At 41.8% G+C, this 19,697-nt stretch overlaps 1 protein-coding gene across 4 annotated transcripts in view; it reads right to left on the reverse strand.

Moving 5' to 3' along the window:
* adam22 (ADAM metallopeptidase domain 22) overlaps window positions 1–19,266 on the reverse strand; it is a 58,065-nt gene extending 38,799 nt beyond the window's left edge. For 2 of the 4 annotated variants that reach the window (XM_079691338.1, XM_079691339.1), the window contains exons 1-4: window positions 18,781–19,263; window positions 18,347–18,507; window positions 14,863–14,939; window positions 1,215–1,281 (exon numbers count right to left, since the gene is read on the reverse strand). In XM_079691338.1, coding sequence (XP_079547464.1) covers window positions 1,215–1,281; window positions 14,863–14,939; window positions 18,347–18,507; window positions 18,781–18,877 — 402 coding nt within the window. In that variant the 5' untranslated portion in view covers window positions 18,878–19,263. Of the gene's footprint in view, window positions 1–1,214; window positions 1,282–14,862; window positions 14,940–18,346; window positions 18,508–18,780 lie in introns of all 4 variants that reach the window. The other 2 variants (XM_079691337.1, XM_079691340.1) reach the window with 2 other exon arrangements.
* Between the last annotated feature and the right edge of the window lie 431 nt (window positions 19,267–19,697).

Below are 19,697 nucleotides of genomic sequence, written 5' to 3' on the forward strand. Positions count from 1 at the left end.
CTCTGTAAAGTATCTAATATCTTACTAATCTGCTGCTTAGCTGAGTAAGCCTGATCAGTATAATCCCCCCACTTATGCGATATAACCCTCAGTGGATGTCCTGTAACTGAAGTCCAGATTTCAGAGGATTATCGCAGGGATCTTAATTTCATGTCAATGAAAGGTTCAGGACACTTTGGCCCTCTGAAATCTCACCTGAAGAAAAAATGGAGGGGCTGTGATTTCTCTGAGTGTGCAAAGTAAGACATTGATTAACCAATAAAAGGCTCTAAGAGGGAAGAGCCTGTGGGGTCTGCAGCAAAATGCAGCTGTACAACAAACTGCTGAGAAAAAAAACTGTCCTTGTAGCCGATTCAGCTACTCTGCTGTGTCTTTGACTTCAGAGTCAGGTAAAAATAACGCCATCGCAGCAGGATCCATCCTATATTTATATATATATATATAAACTCAGCAAACTGAACTCTGCTACGTTACACACTGGTATTAACATGTGTTTTGTATATTGATAAATTGCCTTGATACATCTAACTGTCTTGTTTTACATTAACACATGATATTAATAAGGGTTCTTGTTTTCTCAAGTCAACTAGTTGTGTTGTAATCTCAATATGCAAATGTCAGAAATGCAGCTGTTTCGTTCTGAACAAGTCATGAGCTGTCTGTTCATCCAAACTTTTTCTCTAACTACTGGGGTCAATAATGAAGCAGCCAAGAGCAGTGAGAGTGAATCAAAACAGTCACATTGCAAAGTGGTCAAAACAACAGAATGACGTAAAATCTGTTAAAATGCTCAGAATAACTGAGGTGGAACCGTGGAGAATTCTCTGAGGGGTTATCAAAAAAGTAAGGCCTTTGCTGAATACACAGATATTTCATCCATTGTTGATGTAAAAAATATTGATAGCTTTAGGAATGTTTTCAAAGTGCAAAGATTGTACTTGAATTGGCTGAGATGTGTCTATAACTCAATCCAGATGACATTGAGATGTGGTTTGGCTGACAGCTTTTTGAATGTGTTATGGATGTAATCACAGTGAGTGTTTGAAAGCACTCATCTTTATCCACGTAACAAACATCCCGACATGAGAACACCTTGGCTGAATAGGATTGTCAAGACCACATCATCTTAAAAAACCCTTAAGCTTTCTTTCTAACAGCAAACCGTGATAATAAAAGTGAGTGATTGTGAGAAGAGATGATTTGGAGGAACTTACATTGGTGATGACAGTCTTCCCTTTTTCTGACAAATGCCTCTCCACGTACCCCGAAGACAGCAGATCGCTGGGAACAGAGAGGAAAGAAAAAAAGAAAAGTTAGAAAATGTGTGATTTTCATTCAAGTGTCACTCAGATATGCAGACGTGCTTGTATTTTATAGGATTATTGTATTCAGTCTCAGCAGCTCAGAGCTTCAGAAACAGCCCCGCTAATTATGACCAGCGTACAGGGACGTGGCTATTTCCAGCACACAAACACAATTAAACAAATCACGCCTTGGAGCAAATGTCTGGTGTGTGTATCTGTATCTGTGTGTGTGTCCAAGGAATGAAGGTCAAGTGAAGGTCAGTAACTTGTAAAATAAGTAGTGACACAGGCAGAATGGGAAGAAGGCAGGAAATAAATTGAGAGGGGGAAGGAAGAGAAAGATAGGCATAAATAAGAGGAAATCATTCTGTGTGTGCTTTCTCAGCAGAGCTGGACCCAAGAATCCCAACGGAGATACACACTGCTGGCCCAATCTGAGACAGAGATGTATGGGCCATTGTGTGCACACACACATACACAAAAACAGGAATGCGGCATATGAACAGGGGTATGTCCTTTCTTACTGTTTTAAAGTGTTATTTAGAAGGTTTTAGCATACTTTCTCACAATTAAGTAACCTGAACATGGACACACACATAAATACAAAATACTGCTGAAGTGCTATTTCTTTATTTTTACATACGGTGAGCGTTTGCTACAGCCAAAAGCTTGTACACACACAAAATCCAAATGCAAAGAACAAATAAAGCCAACCTTGCACCAGAAGGGAGAAACATAAAACTAAAATAGTACAATCAGCAAAACAAACTTCAAACTTAATTTACATTTCCTGAATCAGCGGCTTGTCATTTCAAACAACTACACCATTGGCAAGGCTGTTTGTAAGCGTACACAAAAAAGGAGTCTAAAAGATCGATGTCCAATTTCTACGTCTATTTTGTCATGGATCAGCTCAAAGTATTAATAAATTTAATATCCACTATATAAAAAACTGTGATGTATTGGACAAAAGGACAGAGTGTTGAAAGAAAAGAAAAATCAGTTACTGTAATAACGCAGATGGCAGGAAATTGTTTTTCTTCTGAAGGAAGACGGATTGTTTGATCAAATATTATCTGAGCTTTCTTTCACAAAGGGACATTTTCCAAAGTTAATATACCTTATATTATTCAAATGACATACCCTGACATCACACACACACACACACACACACACACACACACACACACACACACACACACACACACACACACACACACACACACACACACACACACACACACACACACACACACACACACACACACACACACACACACACACACACACACACACACACACACACACACACACACACGAGGCTGCTTTCTAAGATGACTAATGGGCAGTTTGCTACAGCGATAAAGAAATATGCAGGGAAAGAGGAGAGGGAGTGAGGTAAAAGGGAAAGGGCGAGAGAATGGCTGTCAAGGGGGGAATAATGAGACGGAGGAAAGGAGAGAGGCAGCAAAAGTTAAAAGAGGTAGGAACAAGGTGTGAATAAAGAGATCAGGGCCCTAACAGATATCCCATCATGCATTACCACGAAGGTGTTTGCCATATGTTTCAAACAGGAAACCCCGATTGTACACACTTCACACCCCCCTCTCTCAGATCACACATCTTACACCTCAGTCAACATCCTGCAAAATAAACACACAATGACTCTTGAGACAAGTAAGATTTTATTGAAAAAGCACTGTCAGAATATTTGCACACTCATGTGATGAAGACAGTGTGTGCATGAGAGTCCCTTGGTCACAGGCGGGCTGTTAGCCTTTGTTCTGCTGGGATGTGTGTTTAAGATTCAGAGCTTGTGATCTTTTCCCGGCTTCACGCTGAGCACAGACAGGGGGAGCAGGCGAGGAGCATACTGAGGCAGCAAGGCAGACACACGGCCTCTAATGGAGGACGCTGATAACCGATTTCAGCTTTAATTGTAACAGGATTTAAATAATTTATTTGACAGACAAAGACGCAAACTCAGCTCCGACCCATCCCCCACGCTGACACACACACTAACGCAGAGGTCTCCCCACCAACGCATACAGCCCCCTACACACATGTAAAAGTGAGCCGACTCTTTTTATATTCATGACGGGATGACAGATATACAAACACAGATTTACTCTTATGTGCCGTTTGCACGCGATCTATCTCTCGGTGGAAATAAATGCTGCAAACTTTCAACATGAATGATGATCAAAGGGAGGCATTTTGTAAGATGATGCTGAGGGTTTCATAAACAAACTGGTGAGGGAAAACATAAATAGATGTTCATAAATATGTCATTACATCTTTCACCATTCCTGAGTTTTAAAGTAACACACGTAAAGCGGAACAAGTTTATTTTCATTATTTCGTGGTATCTGGCACCTAAAGGTGTGCAGACCGGATGTGTCACTGCAACGAAGGGAACAGCACCGACATCTCATTTTGTCTCATTCAGTGTCTGTTACTCTCATTTTATCAGCTCATTAATTTTCGAAATAGTCGGCACATCCTCAAGCTACACTGGCGGAGAGTTTTCTTTGCCCAGTCGCCGCGGCAACATCTGTTTGAGAGCTACCATCCAGCTGTCAATCAGGCCTGCAGGAGATTTCAAAGGAGGATCGGTAGAGGCTCCACTTTCAGCTAACAACATCTCATAGACAACCTGGAACAGCTATGTGCATAGTAATCACATCCTTTTCTTGCTTTATCCACACTTCAATGTCAGTCAGACACACACACACACACACACACACACACACACACACACACACACACACACACACACACACACACACACACACACACACACACACACACACACACACACACACACACACACACACACACACACACACACACACACACACACAATAAAAGCATTGACAGTGCTGGGAAAATGCTGCTCTGAAAAGACTTATTCAACTTTCTCAAATGGGTGTGCAGGAGCTCAAACCTAACTGAGCAGTGAGAAGCTGAAGTGTCTGCTTGTCAGTCACGTCAAATATCATCAGTCATTCTAAAGTATTTTGTTGTGAGTTGCTTTGGATGAATAAATCTGCTATGGCAACCCAGTCCGATATCCTGAAGTGTATCATGCACGCAAACCAAGTTTAGTGTGGTCTAAAATTCCTCTCACGATCTGAGTCGCCAGGCACCACCATGATACCGAGATGAAGAACAACACAAAAAGGACAGATTGGCAGGAGGTCCGTGTGTGTGTGTGTGTGTGTGTGTGTGTGTGTGTGTGTGTGTGTGTGTGTGTGTGTGTGTGTGTGTGTGTGTGTGTGTGTGTGTGTGTGTGTGTGTGTGAGAGAGAGAGAGAGCAGATTGGCACAAGTGTTGGGGTAGCAGGCTTCCCATTGCTTTTCATGCTTGCCAATCTGGCCAATTCCAAATACCCTTTTTAATAAACCCCAACCACAAGCTTTTTGTTTTTCGTAATCAGATGTAATCACTCGTCCTCACACCTCTGCACACAAGCACTGTAGTCATCAAATGGACTTCTGCTCCATATATGGATTTGTTGCTATTTAACCCGGTAATAAAGGGGCATCGCTACACAAAGGACTGAACATGTGCTGTGTCAGGCGTCTGTAATGAGGATGGGGGAGTGCTGAGGAAACAGAAGGGGATAAGTGCACTATAGAAAACATGGAGGGAGGACGACAGAAAGGTAAAAAAAGGTGGAAGGAGTGAAGGAAAGAAGGAGAGGGGGTGGAGGTTGCTCTTTGGGGAAGCTACAGCTGCCTTCACCTGCCCACCACCCCCTTCTCTAGTGATACCCTCCCTCCCACTGAGGCCTCATTAAAGGTCTCCAGGCTATAATTCATTCACTCTCCAATCACTTATCTGACATGCAATTCCACCGGCTCTGTCTTTGGGATTCCTCCTCTTATTGCACTGGGAATACTGACACTCACAAACAAGAAATACTGATGCTAATAAAACAAAAAATCAAGAAGAAAGAAGAAACATGTAGAGAGCTTATATTCCCACTCAATGCAATCTTGGATCCATTATGCAGGTTGAGTCTACTGCACGCAACATACAAGCCATATAGAGTTGACTCCTGAATTATGCAGGGGCCAGGGATGTTGTGGGCACGAAGGAGAACATGAAGATCTGTAACTGTCACAACATGTGAACTCAATGCCATGTAAATAGGGTTAACATGACTTGTTTACTTTTTTATATTCAGCTGATTATTCTGTCGTATGTCCTTAAATCATCATGAGTGTTGGTGGGTACATTTGCTCTCAGTCTATCCACTGACTCCATCTCATTTGTGCAGTGGTTAAACAGTTAATCTCGTAACAGTAAACCATCATTTCTATTTATTTGTATTCAGCATGACAGAGGAAAATTAGTAATCTATAATAGACAATAGACTTTAGACAGGCATTAGTATATTTTCCAGCTGAGAGAACAACAGACTTTTCCTTCTGTCGTTTTCAGTGAGAGTCGGCTCTTGGATCTGTCTTTGTCTACTCTAATCCTTCATACCGAGTCGAGAAAGCTCTACGGAGAAGAGGGGGGGGGGGGGGCAGATGGGTGGGAGGGACAGAGGGGGAGGAAGTATAAGGAATATAAGGAGATGGGAGAAAGAATGATGGATTGTATGGCCACTTGATGTCCTGCACAGTATACACACACAAATCCTTCCCATTTCTTAAAAAATGAACAATATACGTCATATATATATATTGGAAGGATTGCCATTAAATATTGTAACAGCATTACTTCTTCCCGGATGATGAATACTATTTTATTTTTCAGTGAAATTTAAACAAATATTAAATGTGTTGTCGGGAAACAGTTTGCTATTCTACCTCCTGTTTTAACGGCATTGAAGAGATCGCATCCTGGCATAAATGATAAACATCTGAAGTTCAAATTTTGCACAGAAATACATTCTTAGAAGCGGATAAAGCAAAACTGAGGCCTACATTGACAGCAATAGATAGGGAAAATAAAAAATGTAGGTGCCCAAAATGTTACAATTAAGTTTCAAGAACTGAAAACACACTCTCAATGGGTTAAAGGCAACCAGGCTATAAGAGAATGCAAGTGTCTTTAGATATAGACTCCAGAGAAAACAACCGTATATTTACACGCTGCAACTGCAAACATCCATACTGCTAGTTGTTCTTCACTAACCCTGCTCACCTCACCTTTATAAAACTAATCTGTATCCACCTTCCTTACACACACTACAAACTCTGCAAACACACTCAGACACACACAAACATGGACACACTCCCTTATATTACCACAACATGCTGTACACACAGTCCGGGATGCGCCGCTGAGCCACTTAGCAAACAATCTGTAATATAGTGTTTGTGAGCACTGCATTTTCTTACAGACACACTCACAAACGTAATTCCCAATGTGATCGCTAAAGTAAGTGTGTGTGTGTGTGTGTGTGTGTGTGTGTGTGTGTGTGTGTGTGTGTGTGTGTGTGTGTGTGTGTGTGTGTGTGTGTGTGTGTGTGTGTGTGTGTGTGTGTGTGTGTGTGTGTGTGTGTGTGTGTGTGTGTGTGTGTGTGTGTGTGTGTGTGTGTGTGTGTGTGTGATCAGAAAACACACCGATCGGAGAAAGAAGCCCTGCCCGAGGCGAGAGAAGAAGAAGAGGAGGAAGGGAGGAGATAGGGATGGAGGGAGGAGAGGAGAGGAGACAACGGAGACTGTTTTCAGGGTACTTCTTTCAAGTACCTACCTCCCTCAAGCATGCCCACAAACTAACACACACTGTCTCTCCCTAGCTCTTACACTTACTCAACCCACCCACAAAGAGTCAAGGCATGAAGGACATCCACACATGTCTCCCTCTCCCTGTCCATTTCTTTTTCTTTAACTATGTCTTTACTCCCTCTTTCTCACACACACACACACACACACACACACACACACACACACACACACACACACACACACACACACACACACAAACACCTCTCTCAGTGTTTTTCTCATTAAGCCCACAGTAAATCAGATCACGCCTTTCTGCAATAAATTACAGACCAGGGGAGGGAGGTGGAGAGGGAGAGATGGAGGTGGAAAAGGAGGAGAAGAGTGGAGTTGGGTCGTATCAATGTCAGGATGCAGGCAGCGTGACACGGATGGATGATATATTATCTTGGAATGGGACATGAGAGAGAGTTAAATCACATACATGTGGAGATGTAACACTGCATGCACATGTAAGAACAAGCAACACGCACATAAATAAACACGTACATGTACACACAGCAGAGGGACGAGCACCAATAACACCAAAGCATCAGCAGCCTTCACGCCCCATGGCAGCCGGACGCTTACACACATTAGACAAATCAAATGGCCAAAGTCAGACAAAGTCGTGAAGTCAACATGGTCATGACCAGGGACCTGCACAGGTACGGGCTAATGTTGCCCGGGCAACGGCCCGTTTGCCATTTTTGTCTGACCTGCCCCTCTGCAGAGAGTGAGAGTTTTTATTTTAATTTCTGTTGTTGCCGAATAAACATGATAAGCCCACAATTAGTACTATAGCGTCTCGCTGCGGGAAACACACCAAGTCAGCGCTGTCATCTGCCCCCAGTCACGTGACTGTTTACAATCTGACGGCTGGAAGCAAAGGAAAGCCCTCCGAGTCCGGCCTCATATGGCTATGGTGATCACACCAAATGGCCACCTGGCTTTGGTGGCAAATCCCCGGGTCAATCTGTCCCCGTTTTTAAATATGCTTTTAAGACCACCTCTAGTGTTGGATTTTGGAAAATTGATTTTGAGTTTTCTCATGGCAGTTAGACTAGGGGACAAACCAGGGGTATTCACTTCCTCTTGACACCGTCGTTTATTTACAAAAAAACACCTGAATATGCTTGTTATTGTGTTTCTGTCTTTCTGTGTCTTTTCATCTGTGTAAACTCCCTCACCGCTCGCTCTCTTTTCTTGATCGCCCTCCCACGTGAGAACAGTTCAATGTCCCGCTTCATGATTTCAGCCATGTCTCTACTTCAGTTTGACCATCTCCCTTATGAAGTTATGGAAGATAAATAAGTAATTAGATACGTTACCGTTACTGCGCTCATAAAGAATGATAATAATAAGAATAATGCGTATTGAACTGGTTTCATTAATTAGTGAGTTTATTTAAGCTAATTAGTTAGAAGCCCTATTTTATCAGTATGTCTGCACAGCAGTTGCAATGGTCAAACTACATTAAAGCTGAATTGTTGATGATGTGAATTAATGTTCAAATGAGTTAATGTAATAATAGTTTTTTTTTTTCATGCATAGCCTAATGTTACATTTCTGTGCTTAAGAATGCTTTCAAGACAGAGGAGACTGAAGCAGAAAGAGAGAGAGATCTGAAGAAGGCAGCTAAAAGGACTGCCACTTGGCAGAGCTGGATAAAAGGTGCCAGCAGGGCAGCTGCATGTGAAGCACTGTGATTATGTCAAGAAACTACATACATTGGAGTACACTAATAAAAGAAATCAGTGATAATATATCACTTTTCACATATTTTCTGCTTGGGCCCAAGTCTCCAGTTCAGAGTGCATTTGAGAGGCTGAACTGAACACAGTCCGAATAACGAATGTAGCAGTTGGAATGCAATGAAAGTGTTGTGTTTTTATTTCATTAACCTTTTACATTAAAAACAAGTTAGAATTTTGAAAAGGTCTTATGTTTTTTTTCAGGAGGGGAGGCCCTTTTTTCAGTTTAGAGCAATAGCCCCTGCAAATGTATGTGCACGTCCCTGGTCATGACATCATCTCAAAGGCATTTTGATGCACTTATTCACCCTCCAAGAGAACAATAGATGATTGTTGGGCAACAAATTATTTTCAAACAACACTATGCTGCTCCAAACAAGTAGGAAGAGATGTTTGGGACATCAGTGTCTCTGGAATAAAGAGCTCATTTATTCCATAGAAAGCCACTGTTAAACTGGCATTTAGAATACTTCAAGGGCTTGGATGGGCAACAAACTCGTTCATACCAACAATGAGCAAGATGTTGGAAAATATCTGCTTGACTGATGATACAAATGTACATCACGCTAATGTGCTGCTGCACAACACAATGAACTAGCTGAGCCTGCTGTAAGCTATTTTTATCCGACATCTGCGTTGCATTTGGCGCTGTTAGTTAATATGAACTCAGAATAATATTTTTTGCCATCTGGAGGTGAGAACAATAACACCATAATTTGCTGACAAAGGAAGAAGAAAGGCAAAATGCTAGCTAGCAAACACGGATGTAACAATCCATATATACAGTACATACACAACATATATGCATTCCTGTTAACACAATGGGTGTAAACAGGAATGTTTGACAACAAAGAGATTATTTGTGTGAGTTCAAAAGGCAAGACTCATTTTTGCTTCAAGGCAGCACCTCTGTGTAAAACGAAGATAATTAACAAAAAATAAGACAAACACTTCATAAACTGATTTTAAATCTCCAACAAGACTGACTGAATATAAAGAACCAGATATTTAATTTGCCTCTCTTTGTTTGCCCAATTCCCTTGGTTTTCCTCCTCTCGAGTATTGATCCTCCCCTTTTCCGTCCGAGCCTCATTTCTGTCAATCCAGCCTTGTTATCTCTAATGAAGACAACACTTTACATGCCTCTTCTGCACCTGAGGCCCAACATGGCTAACATAGACAGTTGGAGGGACCCCATGATTATATCAGTGCTCCATCTCCTCCAGCCCCCCCCCCCCACTAATGTTGACATCCACTGGTGAACACACACACAGGAATAACAAAACATTTAGCATTGCTTGAAATTGACCCTCAGTATTTGCATAGAGTATTTGAGTGAATGCAGGGAAAGCTGACAAGATACAGTTGTAGAAATAATACTCGAAGTTTTTGTCAGTTTCAACATCGCACAGAGGGGAGGGAGAAGCCCTCTTCTCTTTATGCTGCTGTAGCCGACTGTTTTATAACACTGAAGGGGTTATGAAACTCTCTCGTCTCAGCTGGACCTGTCCACCTGTTCTCTCTGTCTCAACTCACGCATTGTCATACACAGATAAACTACATACTGTATGAATACCAAATCACAATTCAATAATATCCTTTAACGTACTATTAGTGGAACTGTGTCCTCACAATTTCATCATATCATCTTATTCTGTTTCAAAAATAATAATGTATGTTGTCTATTATTTAATGATTGATGTTAATATATAATGAAATGTTTGGGGACATCATGAATTTAGCCATTTCATATACAAGTCTATATAATATCAGGACATTGTGAAAAGTATGCCAAGGTGATCAATTCACATCACACAGAATTTATTCTAGAATTATTGCCTGCCATTTTTTGTTATGTTAAAGGTGGGGTAGGTAAGTTTGAGAAACCGGCTCGAGATACACTTTTTGTTATATTCCATGGAATGCTCTTAACATCCCGATAGCAATGAATATCTTAAGTGCTTTGACAAAAAATCCATGACAAAATGTCATCTGTGGAAGCTGTAGCGCTGTAAAAAGTACGACCAATCATCTGAGCCGGCCCGGCTAAAATAACTGGATGGCCTACCTGCCTGTCAGCCTTCCATCTGCACACAAACTTATCTCGTGCCCTCATTGGTCATGTGCGCGTTCGTGTGTGTTGGAGGAGGGGCTCTGTAAGGAAGTGGCAGATTTTTTCCAGCTGTGTATTTTCAAATTCTAGCGCACTCGAGCTGGTTTCTCCAAAATTACCTAGCCCACCTTTAATCTATGAGGTTTATGTTGTAAATGAATCTACGTCACATAAACAACACGCATACACAAGAGTGTTTAGCTTCCCTACTTCACTCATCAAGATTTATTTGAGTATGTGCATGCTTGAGTATACTGAATGTGTGTACTTTTGTAGAGTGTTATGCAACACTGTTCACACACATCTTAATGGTTCCCTTTCAACTCATGGACAAGCTGGTAACCATTAAAACACACAAACACACACACACACACATATACATATACACACGTGCACACTCGTCTTTATTCTTAAAGCACCATCTATTATTCAGCGAGAGCAGGTGGGAGGGGCGGGGTAAAGCGGTAGTTGGGGCATGGCTGAATAGAATGATGGTGTGGAGTGTGGGGGCAATCAAGGGTGGAGACATGTGTGTAAGTGTGAGATTGAGTGTGTGTGTGTGTGTGTGTGTGTGTGTGTGTGTGTGTGTGTGTGTGTGTGTGTGTTTTTTTAAAGGAAGCAACCCCCACCCTGTGCACATTTTCAGCTCTAGTCCCATGAATGGTAAAATTGTAGCCGGCCGCTGTGATGGAGGAGTGAGAGGAAGACAAAGACAGAGGGGGAAGAAAGACCCCCGTGACCCACCAACCCCCTCCTGACTTCCTCTCCATAGTCACACTTCACCGGGGTGACCTGTGTCGATAGACATATTTCATCAGCCATAAACCTCTCAATAATATATATTCCAATTATGCTCACCATGCAGGACAATCATATTCTTATCTTAACCAAATATGTCTTTATAGTTCTGTGATAGGATAGCAACCTCCTGTGCAGTGCATGCTGGGATAGGCAGCCTGCATGACCCTGAAGTAGAATCAGTTATAGTTTGGATGATGAATGGATGGATGGTAAACATTTAAAAAGGTCTAAAATATAAGCTAATTGTACATTGAATATTCCTGGACATTTAAGAATGAAATGTCTGTTTGCATGTAGAATATACTTATATATATATATACTATATTATTAGCAGATGAAATAAATAACACAGGTGTTGTTGTGGTCTTCAGCCATGCTAGAGGCTAGATGAGACTGTACATTAGTTTACTTACTTAGGGAGGTGTAATGGCAACCGTGTCCACTAACTTAGTTTATCATGTTAGCATGTTAACATTTGCTTATAAGCACTAAACACAAATCTGATCCTGATGGGAATGCTTTTCGTTATTCGGGAATTTACTCAAAACACATACAGAACAAATAGAAATTCGCTACTCATAACGGTGCTAGAGACAAAACGTCAGGGGACCACCAACATCACTAGGAGTGAATGTCTGTACAAAATGACATGAAAATGTCTCATAGGTCCAAAGTGGTTGACAGACTGTCATCGGTTGACATTGCTATCCATGGAGCAGATACAATTTCTATAAGCACATTGTTGCTGGGACAAATTTAACCAAGTTAAAAGTTAACATCGGAAAATGTACATATAACAACTGTCATAGGTCCAAAAAGAAAATGTGGTGGGAATTCACAAGACATATGACTGTATCACAATACGCCTACACTGCTATTATTCACAGTCTATGCTGAAACATTAACTCAGGGCAAAGACTCTGAGAAGGCGGCTCAGACAGGATGATAATACTGTATCACTAGAGACACAGACGTCAACTACAGCTGAACAATTGTCTTGTTTGCTCATGGCAAGAATTAAACACCCAAAAATGCACAGCAGCAGATTCAGATTCAGTCATTGATCAAAACGAGAGAGCTAGTTTTTGTAACTGAAGGCCAAAAATGCAAATGTTGGCCCATTCAGTCAAAATACCTCCCACTCCTATACCCACACACATCAACTGGGTTTAATCTGTCTGGCATGGAAGATATCTGTAAACAAATATCAGTGTGAAGCCGGGGATCAGTTCACAGAGGAGTGCAGTACTGATGGAGGAAGATGATGAGGAGAGAGGAGGGCAGCACTGGTAGAGGAAGATGATGAAGAGAGAGGAGGGCAGCACTGATGGAGGAAGATGATGAGGAGAGAGGAAGGCAGCAGGAAGGAGAATCTGGGATGTACTTATTCAAACTCAGAGGGAAATTGGAAATCTGCCACCGAACTAAAAGCCAAAAAATACGAATTCTCACTATTTCATCAATGAAACTATAATAGTAATCCTTATTTGCAAACCTACCTATTATTGTTATTATTGATTAATCCGTTTACTCTCTTTTGATTGATTGTACGATGTGAGGGTCTAAGGACAGAGGGTGTCGTATTGTCATACTGATATTCTGTATAAACTGTGAAGCCCACTGAGACAAATGTAACATTTGTGATATTGGGCTATATAAATAAACATTGATTGATTGATTGATTGATTGATTGATTGATTGATTTACAACAACACTTTAAAACCCAAAAGTATTAAATATGCCTTCATAAACCCATCTTGTTTTCCCAACCAATATTCCAAATCTCTAAAAACATTCAGTATATGATCGGATAAAACACAAACAACTGCAAATCCTCACAGGAGAAACTGGAGCTAGGAAATGTTTGTTGTTTTTATTTGAAAAAGAGAAAAGTAAAGATTTCCAGTCCAAGCTCCACAGCGCTGATCTCATTCTTATTCAGAGCCACACGTGTCAAACTGTCCCCCGGAGCTGTCTGCATGGAGGCTACCTCACTCTGTGGAAAGTTAAGCAAAGGATTTTTCCCAATTGTCTTTTTTAGGTCATCTTTCTGATGGACTTTCTGCACCACACCAGGTAAAGATTAGATTTACAAAGAAGCTGTAAGCAGGCAAAGTCACCTGCATGAATAATGACTCAGCACCGAGCCATGTGCTAATGAAAGTGCATGTGCAGAAGCTTGTGCATACATGTATGTGTGTGCGCATTTGTCAATGTGTGAACGACAGATTTTGCTATCCATAACCGGTTGATGCGTCACACAGTGAGCTGCAGGCTTCTCAGAAACATTTCCTCCAAACGTGGGAACTCCTGTGATGTAACGGCTCTCTCTGTGGGGGAGTGACTTCTGCTGTGAGGAGCAGGCAGCATCAATGTTTGTGTGTTTACAGACTTCCTGTTTTGGGGCTAAATGAGACAAACAAGCCCTGGTCTCAAGGAGAGATGGTGGAAAACCGAAAAAACAATCACAGAAAAGTTTAGATATAGATGCCAAAGGGTTCAATTGTATGAAAGTGTATGAGGTCGAGGCAAAAAGAGAGGGAGAGGCTTAGTGAGAGGAAGAGGTGAAATAAGAAGAGAGTTCCTCGCTTTCCATCAGCAGTACTGTGATCAATATCAGTGTCTGACAGGGCAGCGCTCCGGCCTTTACCGTAAATCACTTCCTATTATGATGGAACCTCTAAATCACACACGCACACAATAACTGACCTGCTGCAAACACACGCACACATATTCACACAGATACATTGATTCACACACAGCACACACCGGCATTAGATATTAATGTCTTAAGAGTGCATTCCCAAACACAGGCAATACACTTCCCTCAGAGAGCAGGAAAATATGACCCGCAGAACCACGATGAACGATTCAGGTGAAATACTGGAGTCAGCACTCGATTGATGCACAAAATGTGCTCAAGATCATTTACACTAAACAGGAGCAAGTTTTGCAAGCAAGTCATATTTAAAGAACATTTTTGATATTAAAACCATGCCACCTTTGTTTGCCTTAAAAACAATATTGAGTGTCAGCCAAGACACACTATTTAAAAAAAGTTAAATGCAAATGAAAGCTTACAATACCTCTGCAAAGACAGACATTCTTTTTGTAGATGGATTCCTATTCAGGTGGACATATGTAATTATATAATAACTGTGACTCACTGGTTCAATTCCACATCCAAGATGAATTTTCTGCCGAAAGCGTCCACTTGAAAGCTTGCTTGGGCCACATGGTTCACCTAGGAAAAGTAGAGAAGACATGTTATTTACTATAACTAGAGGCTGACATTATCATATTCATGGCTTTATTCATTATCATATGCAAGGATCAATTCTCCTCTCCATTGATGGATGGCTGCATTGTCTCTTTCAGAACCAATCAGCAGTAGGAAGACTGTTTATATTAAGCCATCAACATCTGTCTTCTACTGAATTTGAATTTCTGCAAAGGATCTCATGCAAGTGCTTTTTATGTAATATCATCTCAAAACTATGACTCATAATTAAAAACGTACATATTATTATACCTCGATGACACGTCATTTCTATGTTTACCAGAGTGAGTTTGTATGTTTCACAACGCCAAGGACTCATTGATATTCCTCATCCCATACTGAACCATATAATTCCGCTGACTGCTGTGTGTGATTGATTTGACTGGAGGGGGGTCTTCTGGGCACATATGGGACAGGCTTTATTACAAACCCTCGGGTCAATGAGAACTCGACCCAATCATTCCTCTGCAGGTCTAGGGGAGTCCCCGAGCTGGGCTAAAACTCGCCTCACCCTCCCCCAGACTCGCCCCCCCGGCTACCTTCATCAACAGACCGGACACCCCATGACAGCGATGGGAGGAGGGGTGTGTCGGGTTCTTTTTTTTAAAATGTATTCAGGAGGTGCCCTTGTGCTCACCCAAGCACGACCTCAGCCCGTGAAGTCCCCATTGACCAGAGACCATTGTTTGAAGGCGTGTGTCTGCGCGTGGTCAATGCATATATGAGCGGCTAAGAGGGTGTGTGGGTGTGTGTCTGAGTGCGTTCAAAGGGCAATCCCTTTCCATGGCACACTTGCGATGAAATCTTATCTGGCAGGTTTGGATCCGTGATGGGGGGAGGTACCAGTAATTGTGTTTAATGAAAGCACATCCCAGCTTCACTGAGCCGAGCCGATAGTCTGAAGCCACCGCTGACTCTTGATTTCTGAGTTATAGCAGACTTTCCACTCATGACTGTCGAAGTATGACTGTAAGTGCTATCAACGCAATGCGCCCAGACAAAGAGGCAAACATGCAAACCAACACACACTGATTCTACTGGAAGCTTTTGTTTTTCCACCAAAACAACATGAGCACTCTGCTGAACTCTCCACGGCTCATTCAGTGGTGAAGCTGTTTGTGTCTGAGACTGAAAATAGGCAATGTAACTGAAGTCTAATTATAAACTTCTGTGTGTCACATATTTTCAGAACTATTTGACCGATTTGTTTTTAGACTGTTGGTCTAAAAACAGCCAAATATCTATCAAACTTGCAAAGTGCTTGTGACATCACGGCTGATTGCAGACCAGATTCAAGCCTCTGGAGAATAAGAGACTCAGAACATCAAATATAAAATGAGAGAGGCACGTGTCCTCTTCTACCCTGAATTTATTAAAAAATATATATTAAACCGCTAATTAAGAACTTTACAACCATTACCTATTATCTGTTATTTTAATTAGTAACCATGGGCTGACAATACATCTTTAAGCTAAATAAACACATCTTAAAGGTGTCAACTGAAAAAGTAAATGCGTGTCTAGATAGGCTCCTAAGAAGGTACTTGACTCGTGACAATATGATATTTTAAGCATGATTTTAGCTAATCTTCTTAAGAATCTTTGTAGAAAGTTGAAAATGTTCCTTTGCCCTGCACAAACTATGTATTAATCTTAGGATGGAGATTAGCATCAGCGTCAAAGGAAAACACTAACATGATATCTGAGGGCAGATGGCTGCTGTTAGCATGTTTACCCATCGGGCTGCAGCTCTGAGGTGTGAGAGGGACAAAGGGTTAACACCTCCCTGCATGCTACCATCAGTAGCCCTCTCCAATCTCTGGGCCCTGAATAGGCTAGCAAACCTAAGCCGCACAAATTAAAAACGCATGGAAGGTTTGCACAATGCTAATTGACTCGTCTCTTGAAATGAACCCAACAGACACGCTGCTTCACTGAACTGAGTCAGCGAACACTGCTACAGTGATATGGATTATCACCGCATTGGTTATTAAAGACAAGGCGGAATGTAAGGTTTCCTGTCAAACTATCTTGTTGCTAACATTGGGTTTGGATAATCACTAACAGCTCTCTGCATCGTGTTGTAACATAATGGTTTGTGGGTGTTATTGTCCAAACTTACTGCAAAACAAAGTTTACCCCAAGCCAATAAGACTACAGTGGTGTGCTTGTTTCAAACAGTGGTAGTGTTAACTAAAGAACTGTAAATATACCTATACAACCATTATCAAATCATCTTGGTTATCAATCCTACTTTAGAACATACTTTCTAGAGATATCACTGTAAATATTCAGATGTTGAGCTAGTATAGCCAACATTTTATTGTTTTTTTTAGAAGAATGTAGATATTTGAGAGCTAAATCAAAAAGGATACTGCATTTAGCGGTACCGTTCTTTAACATATAACAAAAATGTGTTCCTTAAATGTGTTTATTAAAAAGATAATGCACTTGTTATGACCATTAAGATTGTGACTGTGATGAAACACGTCCATAAAAACCTTTGTTTTAAATTGGCATTTCATGGGTTTAAAATGCCTAAAAATATCAACTACTGGTATTCGCCCTGACCAGACAAATGCTTGAAAAAGAGTATAAATATTGTTAACGCCCTTCTAATCAGTTGGCAGGGGAGGCCACTGCAATTCCTGCCTTAAGGTTTTCTTCTCAGCCCTCTCTACACCTGCATTGTGAAAGCGGGACTCTCAAAGACATTTCTCAAGTGTAATCGTGTTGTACATGGGCCGTTCACATCGATGGATGATCTCTTGATAATATATAATCCCTTCCACTTAACTCGACTTGCATGAATTGACTAAAATACAAAATAAAATGTTGCTTTATGTGAGCTGATGCAGGTGAGGCAGCTCCTGCATGCAGCAACCCAGCTGGACACACAAGATGCAAGTTATCACTAAATTATGAATTATCCTGTTGGCCAGATGACTAAAGCAGATTTCGTACATTCCTAAATGTACAGTGTGAATAGAGAAACATTTCTTGACAAATCAATAAGCTAAATATTGTATATCCATTGAAAGGCAGAGTGATGACCCTGCACAGTCTAATTAGAGAGGCTTAATTGTTTCAAGCTTCTGCTGTTTTTCTTGTAATTGACTAATTATTAGTTTTACCCTCTGAGAACAAGGGTAGAGGAGGAGAAACAAACATAAACATGGAGGCAGCAGAGAGCAACACACACACACACACACACACACACACACACACACACACACACACACACACACACACACACACACACACACACACACACACACACACACACACACACACACACACACACACACACACACACACACACACACACACACACACACACACACACACACACACACAACAAAACACTGTACCTGGCTGGAGCCGGAGCTGGCTTTCACCCTGGTGCTGAGCTCATCCTCTGTGATCTGGCTGTGGTTGTGCCTGCTGTAGAGCAGGCGGAGAGGCACCGTGTCCTCCTTTCCCACAAACCTGCCAGCATCACGAAGAGCCTTCAAGCTCGACAAGGCGTCTCCTGCACAGAGAGGAAAACAGATGTCATTACCCGCCTGTCCCTCCGTGCGGGAAACAGAGGCACGTTCATCATAAACACCGCCATCTGAAATGTCGACTGGTCCATTTTTCCTTTGATAACAAGAAGCAGCAGGCAACATGCATATTTTAGAGGGAAACCATGAACTAGCCGAAGCTACACAAAAACAAACAAACAAAGGCCTGTGGATGGTAATTTAAGGCTTTTAAAAGCACGATGTGTTGATGTAATAATATGTGAAAAGGCATCAGTTACCATTTTGGGCATCAGGGTTGCTCTGGTGGCCGACGTGCATCAATCCACAGACGCACAAAAGGGAAATCCACCATCGCGGGCGCATCATCAGCACCATCACCTTTCACTCTCCTGCTGGAAATTATAAAACAATGCGGTATTCCGGGAGCAGGCTCTCAGAGTCCTGCCTTCGCTAGGGGAGCTTGAAGCTGGGGCTGGTCGTCTGGTTAGCGCAGTCCCTCTGGTTGGGGGCCATCGGGGTCCTTACAAGTCTGAACGCGGAGCGCGTCTGAGCGCACCGACGACCCGCGAAGCAGCAGCACGGAGCAGAGAGGGAGGAGAGGGGAGGGTGCAGGGGAGGGGAGGACTAGGGACACCTCCTTAAAACACATCAATATCCAACGGCTCACTGCAGAAACGCCTAATGCATAAATATGAGCGAGCAGTGGAGACAGGATGGAGAAAAGCTGCGGGCCCGGCCTTCCGGGATGATCATCGTCCGCCTCCTGCACCTTCCTCCATGTTAAAGATCTGCAGGAGCGCCATTCCTGCCCCAACCTGCCTGTTGTTGTCATGAGTCACTCTATCATGTGCATCTATGAATAACAAGAACATGTGTGTTTGTGTGGCAATTTTGTTTTTGTGGATTCATATGTTCCAGTTGGGCCAAACAACATGTTTATGAAAAGCTATTTAGGAAGGCTTCCTAATCCTTCAATCTACAAAACATTTAAACTGTTGACACATGGGAGCATCAACAACATACTGTGTCACTTTAAAACAAGACCTACAACAGCGTTCATTAATTCTGATGTGACACAGAACCACAAAAAAAGTATCCCCGGACCCATGCCACCGTATAATAAAAACAGTTTATGCGTATAAACTCAAGCCCCTTTAACCCTGCAAAATATAACTGTTCATGGATGCACCTAATG

This window comes from Notothenia rossii (genome assembly GCF_949606895.1).
Source record: "Notothenia rossii genome assembly, chromosome: 7".
In the NCBI taxonomy this organism is placed as follows: Eukaryota; Metazoa; Chordata; class Actinopteri; order Perciformes; family Nototheniidae; genus Notothenia; species Notothenia rossii.